The sequence below is a fragment of the Macaca mulatta genome, chromosome 7, assembly GCF_049350105.2.
Source record: "Macaca mulatta isolate MMU2019108-1 chromosome 7, T2T-MMU8v2.0, whole genome shotgun sequence".
NCBI classification, from domain to species: domain Eukaryota; kingdom Metazoa; phylum Chordata; class Mammalia; order Primates; family Cercopithecidae; genus Macaca; species Macaca mulatta.
Genome location: NC_133412.1, coordinates 28,697,068 through 28,714,623, shown reverse-complemented (window position 1 = coordinate 28,714,623; position 17,556 = coordinate 28,697,068). Strand labels below are relative to the sequence as shown.

Genomic DNA, 17,556 nt, shown 5'->3' with positions numbered 1-17,556 from the left:
CAAAGGGACTTGGGTGTTGTGATTTATGTATTTGGTCACTGCAGCTGTATCTGCATTAGGAGGCACTCCATGCCCAAGAATACTGTGGCTTGTGCAGACTCAGAGGTACTACCTTGGTGGGCTTGGATGAGATCCAGAAGAATTCTCTGTATTAGCAGGCAGAGAATCTTGTTCTCTTCCTTTACTTTCTCCCAAACAAATGGAGTCACTCTGTCTATGCTGTGCTGCCTGGAGCTGGGAGAGTGGGTGACATAAGCACCCTTATTGGCCACCATCACTGGGACTACACTGGGTGAGCCCTGAAGCCAGCACAGCACTGAGTTTCATCCAAGGCCCACTGTAATGACTATGTGGCTACCACTTATGCTTGCTCAAAGCTCTACAATCAGCAGGTGGCAACGCCAGCAAGGCTTGTGTTCTTCCCTTTAGGGCAGTGAGTTCTTTCCATCCCTGGATGGGTCCAGAGGTGCTGTCTGGCATCCAGGGCCTGGAGTCAGATACCTTAGGAATCTACCTGGTGCTCTATTCTACTGTGGCTGAGCTGGCACTCAAGCCGAAAGACAAGCCCTTCTCACTCTTCTCTCCCTTTTCCACAAGAAGAGTCTCTTCCCATGGCCAACACTGCCCCAGGCCAATGGGGAGTACTGCCAGGCTACTGCCAACGTCCACTCAAGGCCCAAGGGCTCTTCAGTCAGCTTGTGGTAAATGCTACCAGACCTGAGACTCACCCTTCAGAGCAGTGGGCTCCCCTGTGGCCTAGGACAGGTCCAGAAATACCATCTATGAGTGAAGGCCTGGAATGAGGGACCCCAAACCCCCACTTTGTGCTCTACCCCACTGTGACCGACCTGTTACCTAAGCTGCAAGACGAAGTCTTCTTTGTTCTTCCCTCTGCATTTTTTTTTAAACAAGGAGTCTTTCCCCACAGCCACCACAGCTGGGAATGTGCTGGGTCTCGACTGAAGCCAGTAAGTCTCAGAGGTTCAACCAAGGCCCCCGACATGTACTACCTGGCGACCACTGATTATTCAGGTTATTCAGGTTTATCCCTGATTATTCAGGGCCCAAAGGCCCCTTTACTCAGCAAGTGATGAATCCTGCCAAGACTGGGTCCTTCCCTTTAAGACAGTGGGTTCCTTTCTGACCCAGAGTATGTCCAGAAATATTGTCTGGGAACTAGGCTCTAGAATGAGTGGCTTAGGACACTGCCCATTGCCCTAGTCTACTGTGGCTGAACTGGTTTCTGAGTTGTGAGATAAAGTCCTCTCTACTCGTCCCTCTCCTCACCTCGAGTAGAAGGAAAGTCTCTTTCTGTGCTGCGAGCTGTGTGGCCTGAGCCTGGGGGAGAGCAGGTGCACACACCCCCTTGGCTGACCCGGCTGGCTTCTCACCAGATTGTGTGCCCCCCAAGTTCACGGGCTCCAAGTGCAGTACAGCACAGCATTAGAACTCACCTATGAGTTGTAGTCCTTGTGGCCTAGACTGCTTCTCAAGGTTAGTTGGAACCCAAGTCACCTTAGCCTGCAGCGGCGAGGCTTGCAGAACTCAATTCTGGCCACTGGAAGGGATGACTCCCCTCTGGCTAGACTCATCTAAATATTCTCTCTGTGGGGTCAATTGATTTCTGCCTGGTGTTGCTTTCCACTGTGACAGGGCAGCACTGAGTCCAAATGCAAAGTCCCACAATTACTGTCCTCTCCCGCCCCCAAGGACAGATGCTCTCTGTCATGGGGCCACTGTGGCATTGGCAACGCAAGACAGTCTTTCTGACCCGCTCCAGTGCCTCTTTCGGTGATAAGTTAAAACCAGGTACTGTGATGGCTCACCTGATTTTTTGGCTTCTTAAGGTGCTTTTCTGTGTAGATAGTAGTTAGATTTGGTGTTCCTGTGGGGACGATGATTGCTGGAGGCTTCTTTCACCATCTTACTCCGCCTCCTTCTGAAAAACTAGTTTTTAAAAAGGCTCTGAAAAAATATACACATTATAAACCCTAAAGTAAAATAACACAGAAATAACAATTATACAAATTATAATGAAAAAGCCAAGAAAGGAAATAAAGTGAAATTTTAGAACACATTCCGTCAATTCAAAAGTCATCAGAAAAAGAAAAAATAGGGAACAAAGAACAGATAAACAATAACAAGGTGGTAGATTTAAACCAACCATATCAATAAATGCATATCTGTTGCATGAAATGTAAATGGTCTAAACTAAGGAGTTGGGAAGAAAAAACATGTAAATTTTCCAGACCAAGAGTCTTCAAACCTTTTCTTAAAGGGGCCCATCATAAATATTTTAAGCTCATGGACCATAAAGTTTCTGTTGTAACTATATAACTTTATTATTTTAAGCATAAAAGCAGCTATGGACAATACATAAATAGATGTGGCTGCATTTTGATAAAACATTACTTATAAAAACAGGCAGCCCACCAGGCTGTAGTTTACTAATCCCTGGTCTAAATATCTCAAAAGGTGAAGTTGTTAGGTTAAAAAAAAAAGAAAAAAAAACCCACAAAGCTTAACTATATGCTGCCTACAAAAAACCCACTTTTCTATGACACCCATAGATTAATAGTAGGGAGGAAAAAGCTATACTATGCTAACATGAACCAAAAGACAGCTGGAGTGCACATGTTTGTATTAGCCAAAGTATATCCTAGAGCACAAGTTGGGGGATGTAGAGACAAAGAGATGGCAAGGGTGAAAATAGAAATATAGAGCCATCTTTTCCCAAGGGGATCAGCTTGCCAACCTCACATGACCTTGTCAGACTCCTAAGGACAAGAGAGACCAAAAGACAAAAACAGAAAAGGACTTGCTGAGTCTCTTCCTATGTGAATGTCTTCAGCCTTTATCACTACAGTAGAAAGGTCAGAAGGAGCCAGTGGAGGAATCCTAGATATACTTAGAGGCAAGAAAGAGGAGTTGCTAAAAGCATGAGCTCTGGTGTCAGGCCGCCTGAATTTGAATCCCAACTTCACCACTTACAAACTGAGCGACAGTGGGTGAGCTTCTTAATTTTTCAATCTGGGAAATTAATTTAAAAATGACTATCCCTTATAGGCTTCCCATGATAATTGCACGAGTTAACACACGTGAAGCATTTAGTATAGTGCCTGGCACATGGTCAGCACTCAAAAACGTGAACAACATTGATGTTGCCACCACCATAGTATTTCTTTTCTAGCTTCTTTGGAGAAAGCAAAATAAAAACTATTGTACCCTATGTGTGCAGCTATCTTTAACTTGGCACAGTGGCTCCCATCTTCTAGCAGTGGCCAAAAAAATGTTCTTAATGGAAAGTACGATTTGAAGCAGCATGATTATCCCAGGGGTTGACAAACTATGACCTTCAGGTTAGATCTGGCCCACCACCTGTTTTTGTATGTTCTGCAAACTAAAAACGGTTTTTATATGTGTAAATCGTTTTTAAAAGTCAAAGATGCTTGTCGAAAGTTTGAGAAAAGAAAAAGTCAAATGAAAAACATTTTGTGAGATGTAAAAATTATATAAAATTCAAATTTCAGTGTCCATAAAGTTTTAATAGAATAGAACCATGCTCATTGATTTACATATTATAGTTTTCAACTACAATGGCAGAGGTGAGCAGTTCCAACAGCGACCATGTGGCCCACAAAGCTTAAAATATTTGTTATCAGGTCTTCTACAGAAAAAGTTTGCCAACAAACTTGATTTAACCCATCTTTGAATTTCCCCTTTATTTCCAAATGCCCACAATGTCTACACAAACGGCAACTTGGAAGTGGCCAACACAGACATTTTATCCCATATGTCAGGGCCCCAACCTGTCCCCGCTCACGTTCTAACCTTGGCATAGCAGGTCTTCTTTTGTTGGGAGTTTAACCTTCTTTGGAGGTTGGTAACTCTGATCTTTAAGTCCAGGGTGTGATCCCGAGCTTTTTCTCCCCTTCTGCAGGAGACAAGAGCCTTTTTGTAAGCTGGAGGTGTAAGGAGCGGGTTAGGAGGCCTTTGGCTTTCTCACTCAGCTTTCTATTGGTGATTAGTCACGCTCAGCTTTTTATCTGTTTCCAGTGGGTCAATCAAGCTTAGCAGTAGCCACCTGATTTTATTATCCTTTCAGTACCTATTTCTCCCATAATCTCAAACATCTGACACATCACATCAGCTAATGCCTTCCTTTCTACCGCTATACATGCCAGTGGATCACCAATGCAAGTTTGAGCAATTCGACCAGTTCTTTGTCCCATTTGCTATTTGTGCTTTATCTATTACTAACCTGGGGTCCTCACTGAAGGAAGGGTGGTGAGTGATCCAGCACCAAAGCCCCACATCAGTGGCTTCTGTCTGCGACCATACCTGGTTAGGCTTGCCAGATTCAGTAAACATAAATACAAGGCTCCTAGTTAAATTTGAATTTTAAATAAATACTTTTTAAAGTATATTTCATGCAATATCTAGGACATATTTTTACTATAATTTTTCTGTCAACTTGAAATTAAAATGTAGCTGAGCATCCTGTATTTTATGTGGCAATTTGACAACAGGTTGGGTTCCCTGGGAAGCAAACTCTGAGATGGAGTTTAGCCAGCATGATGTCATTAAGAAGAGCCCTTAGGATCAACACCTGTGGAAAGGAGGGGCCAGAAGCAGGAAGGACAGAGAAAGTCAATCGGCAGTACAGGCCCAGGGACAGACTTGGCTGAACCATGGGGTGCTCTGGCTCTAGAATTGCTCTTTAGAGTAATTCCAAGGTGGGCTGAGGTGTCTAGGCCTTAAATTCTCACACTGGTCAGTCATTGGATGATGAGGTGTATCCTTGGGCTAAGCGGTTCTCTGCAGCACTGACCATTTCTGTAGGTGCTGACAGCTGAACGCTATATGCTGACGGCACTTCCAGCACCAAAAGCAAAATGTCTTTTCTGAAGTAGAATCCAAGTTGTGAGTGCATCACAGTGTTCACTGCATTTGTAGAGAGGATTTAAACATCATGTAGAGAGAAGGGATGATATCTAAGGACTTTTCCACTCAGGCATGGTTGAGTGAAATCATGTGTGCTGATTGCCCAGAAGACACCACGGCATAGAGATGATAAGCACTAAGTGGCAGCTACTTTGATGTTTCTAAAGCACTGGGCAAGGAAGGGCTGTCCAGTGGTGGGAATCCCGAGAGTAACAAGTAGTGCTGGACTTGGGCGTGTGTATCTGCTCCAGAAGGTGAGGCTGGCCATTACCGAGTGATGGAACTTCTCTGCAAGACGAGGCTGGGTTTGGCATATTTCTCTAGACATAGCTTTTTAAAAAGGAGTGCCCTAAAAAGCGTTCAAAGTTAACTTTTCCACTTTCCAGTTATAAGAACCAGATCCTATATTTGGAAGCGGTGGGATGAGGTGGAAAACATAAAGTCGGGAACAGTGCTTCCTTTTGACTCTGGCACTTAAGCTGCACATGGGGTGAGTTAGTCATGCATCTCCTCTGGTCTCACTTTCCTAGACTTTAAAATGGGAGTGGGATCGAGTGCTCTGTAGGGTTCCCATCCAGTGTTGACCTTTTTTCATCCTGCAATTGTGGATGTGGCCTTTGGACAAGCAGCTTGGGACATTGACAATGTCATGTTGCCAGACACAAAAATCTGAGTTTAGAAGTAGTTTAAACCACTTCTTTATTAAAGCTTAACTCAATTGTTGAGCTCGATCATACCAGAGTGTTTGGAGGAAACAGTAAGGGAACTGAAAGACCAATTTCACCCTTATTTAAAATCTTTACAGTGAATAGATAGAAGATTAGATATCTTAACATCACATGCACGGTCTGAATGATCCACTTAAAGGGGTGAGACTATTATTTTCTCCTTGGACTTTTCTTTTTCACTTTGTAATATTTCAGTTACAAAAGTCCAGTAACAAGCACTTCTAGGGAAGGTTATAAAGAAGCTCCATAGGTCAAGGTAACAGGTACTTGAACCATTTTTTCATTATTTGGGGAGTTTTATGTAAATCTGTTTAACTAAGGGACCACCTTTTGGTGTTGTGACAGTGTTACCTGATGTAACAGGTCTTTGGTCTCAGCCCATGGAAACTATTCACATGGTGTCCCTAACCATTTCTGCAGCCCTAGATAAGGCCATGAGAACAACAGGGTCACTCTGGTTCCCTGCAGGGAGGAACAATAAAAGTAACAATTATAATTTGTCAAGAACTGTATAATTATCAGAGCATTTCGCATAGAAAAACCAAGGGAAGTAAATACTGTAACTTTTTTTTAGACATGTTTTACAGATGAAAGAGGCTCCGAGGGATTAAGAGACTTGCCCAAATTCACACAAATCCATTTTTAAATTTTTGTTCTTTTCATTTTTAGCCTCAAATATTATGTCCTCAGTTGCCTTGCCCATGCTGATGAATTGGCAAATCTTCATTGCATTTACGTCTACGTATAACCCAGTTCTAGTATGATATTTCCATTGCTCGTGTTTTCTTACAGAGAAAAGACAGTCCATATCAACAATTTTCCAGTACTGTATTCAGAAGGAGCTAGCAAGTTGAGAGTTTCCACAGAGGAGCAACTAATATTCTACCACAATATTGTTTTGGATTTTTTCTTTTAAATGTTACATATAAATTAACAAGAGGTAAAAATAACAACACACTTATTTCAACATGTGATTGTGCTCAGCAATGATTATTTTATTTGACTTGTTAAATTACAACCAAAAAGACATTCATCATTATTCATTTGTTGTTCAGAATCTGTGCAGGTTGGAAATTACGGCCCTTAATGCTGTGAAACACAAGGCCACGGCATCTGGATGAAAATGAAAAGCCCTATCACTCACTTCTCCTTCACTTGCCATCAGATGATCATAGCCAAAACGTCCTCTGTGTGACAGGAAGGTGACACCTGACTCATCAAGAATTGTACTGTTTCATTTGACTTTGCCTTGTGACTGTTCAGACGCCTAAGATCAGAGCTCCTCATCTTAAAACTTCCACCCCAGAACTTTTTCTGTGATAGCACCTGTGCCTAATGATACTTTGAGACCAGAACCACCTGTTTGGCTTCAGGAAGACACCTTATCAGTTGAAAGAAAATGCTTTGAATTACAGTGTGGCCTAGCTTTGAGGTTGGGAGGGATGGTGTTGTTTACTCTCCAGTGGGAAGCTATCTACTTTAGATGAAAGAAGAATTAGAGAATTATCTGGTTTGATTCTGACATCAGAAGTGCAGATATTTGGAAAGTGCTTTAGAGCAACTTTGGTTATAAATAAGAGGGCAAACTCCTAAAACAGTATCTTGACTTAAAAACCTTAGGTTGCATAATCTATTTTAGCAGTGAGCCCAAAACTTTTTTTAAAAAATCAAGTAATGTTTACAAGAAAGAATAAAATCTTAATCCTTTTCACTTTTAAAGACAATCAGATAAGATTACCCACTGCCATTAAACACTGATCAAACTCAGTTGTCCTTACATTAGCATTATTCTGTCATAACAAAAAAAAAAAAAAAAAGAAAAGAAAAAAGAAAAAAAGTCCCAGTGTAAGCTTCTCCAGCAGTGAGCATGATCCCTTACTCACAAGTAAGGAAGCCAAGATAGCTCAGATATCAAGACTGAGGTTTCTAAACCATTTTTCTAAAAGGAATATGTGCTAATTAACCTCTTTTGGTTGCTACCGTATATAGAATTAGTATTGTATATACTATTACTATGAAACTATATCCCTACCCGGTCTCCTGTGTTCAGCAATGGCAACATATATATTTAAATACTTTAAAAGGACACCAGCACTCATTAGACATATCGATCTTGAACATGAGACTGTTTGTTAGAGAACGTGAATCTGAAAAGAGTATTTTTGCAAGCTAAGGTAACACGGCATAACCAATCTAATGAAAAAGTAGGGGGAGAAGTTTCAAATACCCATCATGTTGACTGACACAACAAACAAGTCACTAACAGCTGCCTGGGGACTTTCAGGGGAGCTGGGAGATTTGAATATTTAAATCTGTACATCCCCTAAGTTTTATTTACTTATATTTTATTTTTTAGAGATGGGGTCTTTCTAGGCTGGTCCTGAGCTCCTGGCCTCAAGTGATCCTCCCATCCCTGCCTCCCGAGTAGCTGGGATTACAGTTATGTGCCACCATGCCTAGCTCATCCCCTAAGTTTTAAAATGCTGCTGTTAATAATGTATTGAACTCAGGGCCACTGAGAATGAATTTGGTCCCAGAGAAAAAGTTTCAGAACACACACAAATTGGGGCAAGTTGCTGGGAAATCTTTACATAAGATTTGTCCTGGTTCCCCTTCCTGGCTGCAGAGCCCCAGGAACTTTTCCAGCTTCCTCTCTATTCGCAGTGGCCCTTCCGGGGGCCGCACCGCTGGGCTGAAAGATGTTTAAAGAAGTGAGTTGGCAGAAAATATGCATATTTAAGAGCATTTAGGAGCAAGTTCAACCGGATTCTCTCCTGGCATCCAAGGGGACCAGATCACATCCTTTAAAACTATGTTAAAGAACAGTCCCCTAACCAGCCTTTGTGGAGGGCCACTTCATTTTACGCCGTTATCACCCTTCCCCTCTACTCAAAATGCAAGTCCCTCCTATGTGGCTTGTTAGTTTAGAATAAAACAAAACAGGCTCTGGTTCTGATTTTTTCAAGAATCAGGCTCACTTTATATTCTTTATCAGGAGTCAGCAACCTTTTTCCATAAAGGGGCAGCTAGTCAATATTTTAGGCACTGTGAGGCCATACGCTGTTTGTTGCAATGACTCGATTCTGCTGGTGCAGAGCAGAAGCAGTCACAGGCCGTGCTGCATAAATAAATGAGCGTGGCTGTGCTCAGTAAAACCTTATTTAAAAAACAGGCAATGGACTGGCTCTGGCCCAGTTCTACGTAATAACCACAAATGGCGCCTCTCCTCTGAACACTGGAAAGTGCTTCCCATGGTTCCAGCCAGATTAATGTCTACTTACACAGCATTTAGTACTTTGATAGTGGATCCACAGAAGAAGCATAAGAAGTCAGTGTGATCTGAGGATTCACTGTTCATGATCCACAGCTACAAATCAACATAAGAAGTTGGGGGGAATCTGGAAGATTGTGATTCTCTGTTATTAAGAAACCTGGGGCCGGCGTGGTGGCTCACACCTATAATCCCAGCACTTTGGGAGGCCGAGGCGGGTGGATCACGAGGTCAGGAGATCGAGACCATCCTGGCGAACACAGTGAAACCCCGTCTCTACTAAAAATACAAAAAATTAGCCGGGCATGGTGGTGGGCGCCTGTAGTCCCAGCTACTCCGGAGGCTGAGGCAGGAGAATGGCGTGAACCCGGGAGGCGGAGCTTGCAGTGAGCCAAGATCATGCCACTGCACTCCAGCCTGGGTGACAGAGCAAGACTCTGTCTCAAAAAAAAAAAAAAAAAAAAGAAACCTGGGCCAGGCACACATGCCTGTAATGCCAGCATTTTGGGAGGCCAAGGCAGGAGGATCACTTGAGCCCCAGGAGTTCAAGACTAGCCTGGGAAACATAGCAAGACTCTCTATTTAAAACAAGAAAAGAAAAAAAAATAGCTTATTGAGAAAAAAAAAAACCCTGAACATGTAGCTGTCCCTGGCTTTTGCTAATCTCAGAGCTGCCCAGTCAGCAGCTGAGGGTAATGGTTATTCTGTGGTGGCAGGTGCAGATGCAAAGAAAAGCAATAAATTATGGATAATGTGATACTTTAGATGTCTTAAAGAGTTAATGCACCTTTTCAAAGAACCAGATCTAAGTCAGCACTGAGGGATTCACTACTCAAGCCACTGGACTTCTCAACTCAAAGGGAAATTTGGTCAGCATGTGGCTAAAACAGCTAAACAACAGAAGCAGATACATAAAAGTTGTGAGAAGAGAAGCCGCCAAGAATCACCAAATTTCCTACAGGTAGAGAAAATCTTCCCAATCATCTTAGCCAGATGGTTCAGATTACCAATGGGGAAACTAAGGCCCAAGGAGAAGGAGGTAACTTGCAGAGCCAGATGTGGCGAGATCACCACATTTCAGCCATTTCAACTTCCAATCTGTTGCTATTTCACTAAGGGGGGCTCACTGACCATTTAAACACTTATGTCATGAGGTTATGTTCTAAATATCTGGCTGCCGTTAAAAAAAAACAAGTTTCCTGTTGGCAGAGAACTGGTCCCAGAAAACACCTGAAATTTGCTGAAGGGAGCAGAATGCAGCACATCACTCATTTAAGGTAGTTGACAAAAACTGCACAGGATAAAGCATTAAATGGCCGTCTTCCCACGAATATAAATGCTGATCTCTCATGTTGTATGCTAACATGGCAAGAACAGACTGGGAAGTTCTTAAATCAAAGTTTGCATTGATCTGTTTCCCTCCTAACAAATCAAAGGCAAACGTGACCCTCAGATCTTTGGTGTCTGTGACATAGAGGATTCCTCGGGCAATGAAGGCGTTGCCGGCCTTGGATTTGGGGTACGTGGTATTGATGTGCTGCACCACTGAGAATGTCCTCTCATCCAGTTGCGCTACAAGAATGTTTGAGCCGTCCACACTTGACGCATAGATAATCCAAAGGCCCTTTTCATCTACAGCTAGATTGAAGTAAGTCTTGGAATTTGCAAAAAGGTATTTTCGATCAAAATACAAGGCATTTTCAAGCTTCAGAGTTTGGGATGTTTCCTTGCCAAATTCAAATCTGAAATATGCAAACAAAGAAAAGTACACATGAATCACTGTTTCTGTGGACAAAGGTGGTTTATTAGGCTCCTCTATTAAACTGAGTTAGTGGGTCAGGGGTGAGGGCTGGGATTTTGCATTTCTTACAAGCTCCCGGGTAATGCCTGCTCTGCTGGTCCTTGGGCAATGCTGTGAGCAGTGAGGATGTAAGAGACGATGACTGGCTGTGCTAGCAGAGGCAACAGGGAGACAGTGGTGTGGTGTTAAAGAGAATACTCCCTATAGTCAGAATGAATTTGCATCTGAGTGACCACTTACTAGCCATGTGACCTCCACTTCACTAATGCCCAGATGTTTGTTGGCCTCCTGAAATGCCCCCTCGAAGATTCTTAGAGCTGCAAGGGGGCTGTAAGAGAGGATCTAGTCCAATCTTTTCATTTTATAAGCAAAAAATGAGAAGCGACTGGCCCGAGACTACAAGTAAGAGGCAGAGCCAGAGGTTGAACTTAGGGTTTCTAACTCTAAGTGTGGTGGTTATTCCTTTACTCCCTGCTGAAATTTAAAAAAAAGAGTTTCACAGTTTGCAAAGTTGAAAAGAAAGTCACCAGGTGAGAAAGGCTGTTGCAAAGTCATGACTGTGAAAACCATTTTCTTGTCAAGTAAGTGGCTGGATACATTAAACTATAGCATGGAATGTCATGCCCCTTAGCTCCTGGAGGCTGATTTGACAGATTCCAACTCTAGGCTGTAGCATAAAAGTGAACTATAATTCAAAGGGTACTCCAGGAATGAAAATTCAGGAACATTAGGGCTAAAAGAAAACACCAGAGGGTGCCATTGAGCAGCAGAAGAAACATGAAATGTGTGAATCTGTGGATATGCGTTTGAGCATAACAGACTTGAATTCTATTAAGAAACCATGAAGAAACTAGAGAAGAGTGAGGCTTGGGAAGGTCCCTGCACATCTCAGTTCACGGGAGTTCTTCCTCTGAATACCTGGGGTTTAGTGCTGCCATTTGGCTGTGTCTAGTCCTGCCACCTCACAGCTGCATTCCTTGGTGAGACCCATCTCTCCCAGCAATTACAGGGTCGAATTCAGCTCTGCCTCTCTGTGAGGTCCCAGTCAGTGGCCTGGCATAGAGCAGTACAGTCTCCTAACCACTGCATCCAAACTTAGCTTCCTTAGAAGATACACCTCCTTGAAGAGGCCAGTTCTCACTGTGGAGGTTATCCACCTCAGAACTCCCCCCGACCCCACCTCCGTGTGGCAATAGCCCTATAGAACATGGCAGCAGGGGACAAGATTCAGTGAGCAGCATCGGATGAAGGAGTGTGTCTTGAGAGCGAGGACTGCTGAGCAGGCGGTAGGTCAGTTGCCTTTTTCTACCAGCACAAGACTGCCCAAATGAGGCGGCCAGGGAGGTGTAGAGATGATGATGGAGGTGTCATGTACAGGGAAGTGAGAGGCAAAGGAAGGGATGCTTCCTGCCACGGCTGACGCCAGTGTCCGATATGTCTGATCAAATTGCAGATTATACTAGGAAACTCACCCCATTGTAACCTGGCATTCAAACACCAAAGGTTGTTAAAGCTGGACCTCACTAAGGGTAGGGGAAGGATGAGGGAGAGAGAAGGGACTCAGTCCTCCCTCAAGGTCACTGTCTCTTGTTTTGAATGAGTAGGACTGTGGCATTCATAATACTGGGTTTACTGTTTCAGATGGGGAAGAGCTAGAAGGACTCAGAGGCTGTAGTCCATCTTTTTATTTTTAGTTGAGGACAGGGAGACATAGGAAGTGCTGTCTCTTGGTCCAAGGCCATAGAGGAGGCAGAAGAGTTGGAGCCAGAAACCAAGTGTCCTGGCTTTCGGTTCGTTGCTCTCTTGATTTGCCCAAGACGACCATCTTCTGCCTCCAAAGGCCAGAGCTTGATTTCCTCTTCTTGAACCCTAAAGACAGAACTTCAGCAACTCTTGTGGGGAAGGCTCAGCAGCTGCCTTGGGCAATGTCTACCCAGGTGACCCTCCTCGCTTCCCCGTGGGAGAGCAGAGGGCAGCCTGGGAGGACTCCATCAGGATGACAGATGGATCTGAAGGCAGAGATGCCTGACTTGGGGTTCGTTCCCCAGTCTTCAATGATCTCAGCTGTGACATGAAATTCCCCACACCCAAAATTTTCCAAAACAAAACTTCATCAGGGAGCAGCAGCACATTCCACCAGGGGGAGCTCCGAATTCAGGCTGCTTCTCTCTCAGAGGAAGGGGAAGCTGCAGCCATTACTACTCCAGGTCCACTTCTCCCTGGCTCTGACCTTCCTCGGGCTGTCCAGACCAGCAACAAATGCAGACCCCAGGCAGGGGCTGGGTCATGGGGCTCAGTAACATATCCTGTGATTCATTCAGTCGACAAACCCTGACTGACCTCTGCGTGTCAGCCCTAGGGACACAAAGATGATGAAAACACAGTCCCTACCCCCAATTGCTCACAAAAGCACCATGGGCAGGTGTGGCCTGAGAGGCATGAGAAGGTGCCGTGGTGCGACTCACCTCACTATGGTGTTGGAACCCCCTTTGTGGTAGTAGAGAGAGTTGTTGTAAACCACGTGCCCACAGCCATGGAAATAATACGGAAGGTGGATGAACGTGTAACTGCCATTCAGAAGTGAGGGCTGGTCCTTGAATTCCTTCACCATGATGCCTGTAGGAGGGAAGCCAGGGAGAGGCCGTTACCTACCTCCAGCAATCACAGCTTGAGAGGGAGTCCTTGGGAGGAATTTCAAAGGAGGGAAGTTGAGAGTGAAGTGTTCCCTAAGGTCCCTTCTCCAGTGTGAAGAGTCCAAGACTCCCCATCTCAAAGTCCAGCTCTCCATATGGATTTCTGAAATGTCTTTCAAATGTGGTAGGCATCGAATTGGCCTGACTCCCGGGAGAACTATGTATCACCCTCTCCCACCCCACTCTATACTGTTTATCACTTTCTATGAGAGTGGTGTAGGCCTTCACCAGGAATAGCAGATACTTGGCGCTTGGACAGTCACCTCTTGCCTCCTCCCACCTCTTCCTGCACTGTGCAGCAGCCACTACTAATGCACAACATTACTTTCTTTTTGAGTCCCCAAATCCTGGTAATCTGGGCAGTTACTACCAGCTTCCCCGTTTAATAACTGGCCTTGATAAAACAAAGAAGTGGTTTCTTCTCAGCTATTTCTCCAACCAGTGAGTATGGTCAGACCCCTTCTTTAATGAGGCCACTGTTACTACCACCAGCAGTTCCTGACCACCTCTCTTTGGGACAGTACAACTAGGGTCCTGCTCAGATACAGTGTAACTGCAAGGTGGACCTTCACCTTCTCCCTGGGCTCTCTGTCCCACAGGTGGCTGGGAAAGATGTCCAAAAGTAGTCTTCTGGGAGAGGGGGCAACCTTAGAGAAAGATGGGTGGTCCACAAGGATTTTGTCTTTGGTATTTTTTTCCCATGATGGTTTGGAGGTTTATGAGGCCTGCAGTCATAATGCTATTTGTTTCCTTCTGGATACTTGTCCTAAAACAGGCGATCTCTGGGTTACCCTCGTCATGCTCCTGTGACCTGAACTTCAAAGCTTGCCACCAGCACGTTCAAAGGAAGAAAGTTTTCTGCCCACTCATTGGTCTTTCTAAAATAAAGAGACATTTATCACACCAGCTACTGAGGATTTCAGACACACACAAATGGAATACGCCCAAAGGTAGGCAATAGACGAAAAAATACAGTTACCACATAGATATGGGTCATCGGCCGAGTGTAAGTACCTGAAAAATGCTCTGTCACCCAAATCCGGTCATCACTCTTGTTAGCAGACTCTCTTATCCAAGTCCCAAATGTCTCTGTCACTTTCAGCACTTGCACTGGGTTTCCAACGGAGGTGACCATGGATTCTGCCAAAAGAAGAGAAAAGAAAGTCACTTACCTGCCAATTATGACTTGAAGGCATTCAGTTTCTGAATCTCAAGACAGGATGCTTTGTTTCCATACCTGCTTGTGGGGAATGGTGTTCACTGGCTTTCTCATCAGCTTTTCCAGCCAAGGTATCATCATTTGGTATGGCACAGGTCTCACCTAAAATGATGACAATCATCAGAGCAAACACAGCTGGCACAGTGAGATGTGTTGGACTTTATAGCTGCTGCTCTTCCCCACCTCATTTCAGGCTCTAGTCTCATAAGCATCCCTTGCAATAGGTCACCAGATTCCTTGGTTGCTTGCTTTTAAGCAACTCCAAATCATAGCCTTCCAAAGTCTTCACCCTGCTTGTTGAGTTCCCAAGAAGCTTTTCAGGAGTACAGTTGGTAAGATAATACAATCCCAAAAGGATGTCAGTAAAAGCAACAAAGTGAACTGAGCCAGCCAGTTCAAGGCCTTAGCAGTTTGGGGGAAATGAGAGGCTTGCTGACGCCCTCCTGGCCCATCTGGCAGGTGGTATCACTATCATGAATGCATTGTTCTGGAAGGATTTTCACTTTCAGGGAAGCTGGTGGAAGCTGTGAAAGAGCAACCCCAGAGAATGGGGTGGTCCGCTTTATGCAGCATCTTCCTGGGAGAGGCATCAGGAGGGGAAACACAGATTTAGAGGAAGAAGTAATCTAGATTCCATCCAGCCCAGAGACACAGGAGTCCCCTCATGACCGTTTCCCCGCTGTCTCTGTCTAAGGGCCTACGTGGGAGTCCCCTCATGACCGTTTCCCCCACTGTCTCTGTGTAAGGGCCTAGAGAAACACAGTCCTTGACAGGGGCCTGGTTCAAGTTGGCTTGAGGCTACAGCTGAGCTATGATTCATCCTCCTTGGCTTATCAGTGTCCCCCTTAATGAATGGGCTGAATTTAGACCTTTGGTGAAGAGGTGCCTTAGGGCAGCAGAAGTAAGGCTGAGAGAGAAGAGGGAGGAGGATGCGTGTGGCCAGGGTGAAGAGGACAGGACATGGACTGAACCGCAGGCCCACTCAAATCCTGAGGGTTTCAAATCACCCTGTGGTTGCTTGATGGAAAGGGTCATCTGAAGGGGCTCCCGACCCTCCGTGATCTCTAAGCTTCCTTCCAGCTGGAAAAGCCTGTGTTTCCCTGAAGTCCTTCTGTCACCTGATGAGAGCGGGCTCAGGGATCTGTCCTGCTGCCCCCAGGGTTTCAACTGGGGTTTCCACTTAGGAAACTATAGGGTATTAAAGACATGGAGTTGGAGCAGGAGAGAGGGCCAAGTTCAGACGCAAATGCCTGGCAACCAAAGACTCATTTCTAGGAGGCAGAGTGGAAGATAATGCCTTTCATTTAAAGCCATTTTCCTTACTCTGCATCCAGCCCCTGCCGATCCAGCCGCCTGATAGATTAGGCTAAGCCCAGAGACTGCTTCTCCAGACAAGAGCTGTCACTGGCTGGCAGAGCCTGTGGCAAATTAGAATTCTGCAAAAGCTCGGGTCAGAGCCCCCTTCTCTCAGGGGAGGTCCCGCTCAGTTCATTCTTCAAGGGAAGCAGAGCAAAGGGCTGATGCTAATGGCTGGGGAGGCACTGCACAGTAGCCCAGCAGAGGAGCAGCTCTGCCGTGGTCTCATGTTGCAGAATTACAATCAGGCTCTACTGAACTGGGGAGGGCGATGGTGCCATCTTCGAAAGCACAGATTCGCCCACTCTGACAGCTGACTGTGTGCCCCCAAATGTCTTTCAGAAAGAACAGTGCACCAAACAGAACTCAAGACTGTTTAGGAAAATGACAGCAATGGCCACAGCAAGGCTGAGAAATTCCAGTGAGGATCCTCCTTATGAGTGCCATTGAGGAGATGGCCGCAAGTGGCCCTCGTCATAGTTTCAGTTAGGTGACAGATCCTAGGTCACCCCTTTTGGGGGAGAAGTCCTAGCATCACCCTAGAAGTATTTTCCATTAATATAATCCTCAATTTCCAGTTAGCTTTCAACCCTGTGGCCACTGTGCCACAAACTGGCTAAAGAACAAGTCCACCAGAGGTCAAGTATTCCTTGCTCTTGGTTGGCTTGACCTTGGGTCAGGTCTCAAAGTGTGAATTTCTATTTAAATGGAAGATGCCCTGAGAGCTGGGACTTTACAGTTAGGCAGAACTGAGTTTGAATCCTAGCTCCGCTATTTACTCCTGGAGCGAGTTCCTTAGCTCTTTGGGGTATCGGTTTTGTTATCTGTAAGTTGCACACAATAATGATTCCAATATCATAGGATTATTGTGAGAATTAAATAAGCACATAGCCCTGTGCCTGGCTTAATGAAGCACTGTTGTTACTATTCGTGAGGACTTAACCAATCCAAACTTCCCCTTCATTTCCTGAGCATCAGTCAAGCTTCTCACTTCCCAAGAGTGCAAAAACAGCAGCTTAGCTTTCCAGACTGTTTCAGGGGAAAGGGATGGTGGACAGGGCAAGGAGGAGGACTGGGCTGCTGGTAAATGAAGGAAGCAGGAGGAGGGAAGGGGAGTGGGAGGCCTAATTTTAATACTGTCCCTGGTCTTCAGCCCCGGGGCAGACTACGAAGACCTCCTGTGAGAAGGTTGCAAGAAGGGAACTCTCATTTTGGACAAAACCCTCCTCCCTCTATTAAAACAAATCTGGTCACAGAGCCTGGGGTCCAGACCAAGAGTTTGGAATAACTGACAGAGGAGGCGGGCCCCATGGGGGAGAGCTGGTGACCTGGGCACTGGCCGTTGAACATGTTTGGCTGCCGAGGGCCTTTGGCTCTTCTGCTTCCAGGGGGTCCTGGAGGACCTGGAGGGCCTGGGGGCCCAGGTGGACCGGGTGGGCCTTGGTCACCTTTGGCACCTGGAGAGAGAGAGAGAAAGGGAGAGAAGGAGGGAGGAGGGAGAAGGAGGAAGGGGAGAGAGGGACAGAGAAGGGGAGAGAAGAAGA

The 17,556-nt window shown here is 45.2% G+C and overlaps 1 protein-coding gene across 2 annotated transcripts in view; it reads right to left on the bottom strand.

The window, feature by feature from the left end:
* Positions 1-6,646: 6,646 nt before the first annotated feature.
* GLDN (gliomedin) overlaps positions 6,647-17,556 on the bottom strand; it is a 70,708-nt gene continuing 59,798 nt past the window's right edge. The window contains exons 6-10 of one of the 2 annotated variants that reach the window (XM_015142242.3): positions 17,341-17,469; positions 14,675-14,758; positions 14,452-14,577; positions 13,210-13,360; positions 6,647-10,685 (exon numbers count right to left, since the gene is read on the bottom strand). In XM_015142242.3, the coding sequence (XP_014997728.3) occupies positions 10,208-10,685; positions 13,210-13,360; positions 14,452-14,577; positions 14,675-14,758; positions 17,341-17,469 (968 nt within the window). In that variant the 3' untranslated portion in view covers positions 6,647-10,207. Of the gene's footprint in view, positions 10,686-10,725; positions 12,614-13,209; positions 13,361-14,451; positions 14,578-14,674; positions 14,759-17,340; positions 17,470-17,556 lie in introns of those variants that run through there. The other variant, XM_015142243.3, reaches the window with a different exon arrangement.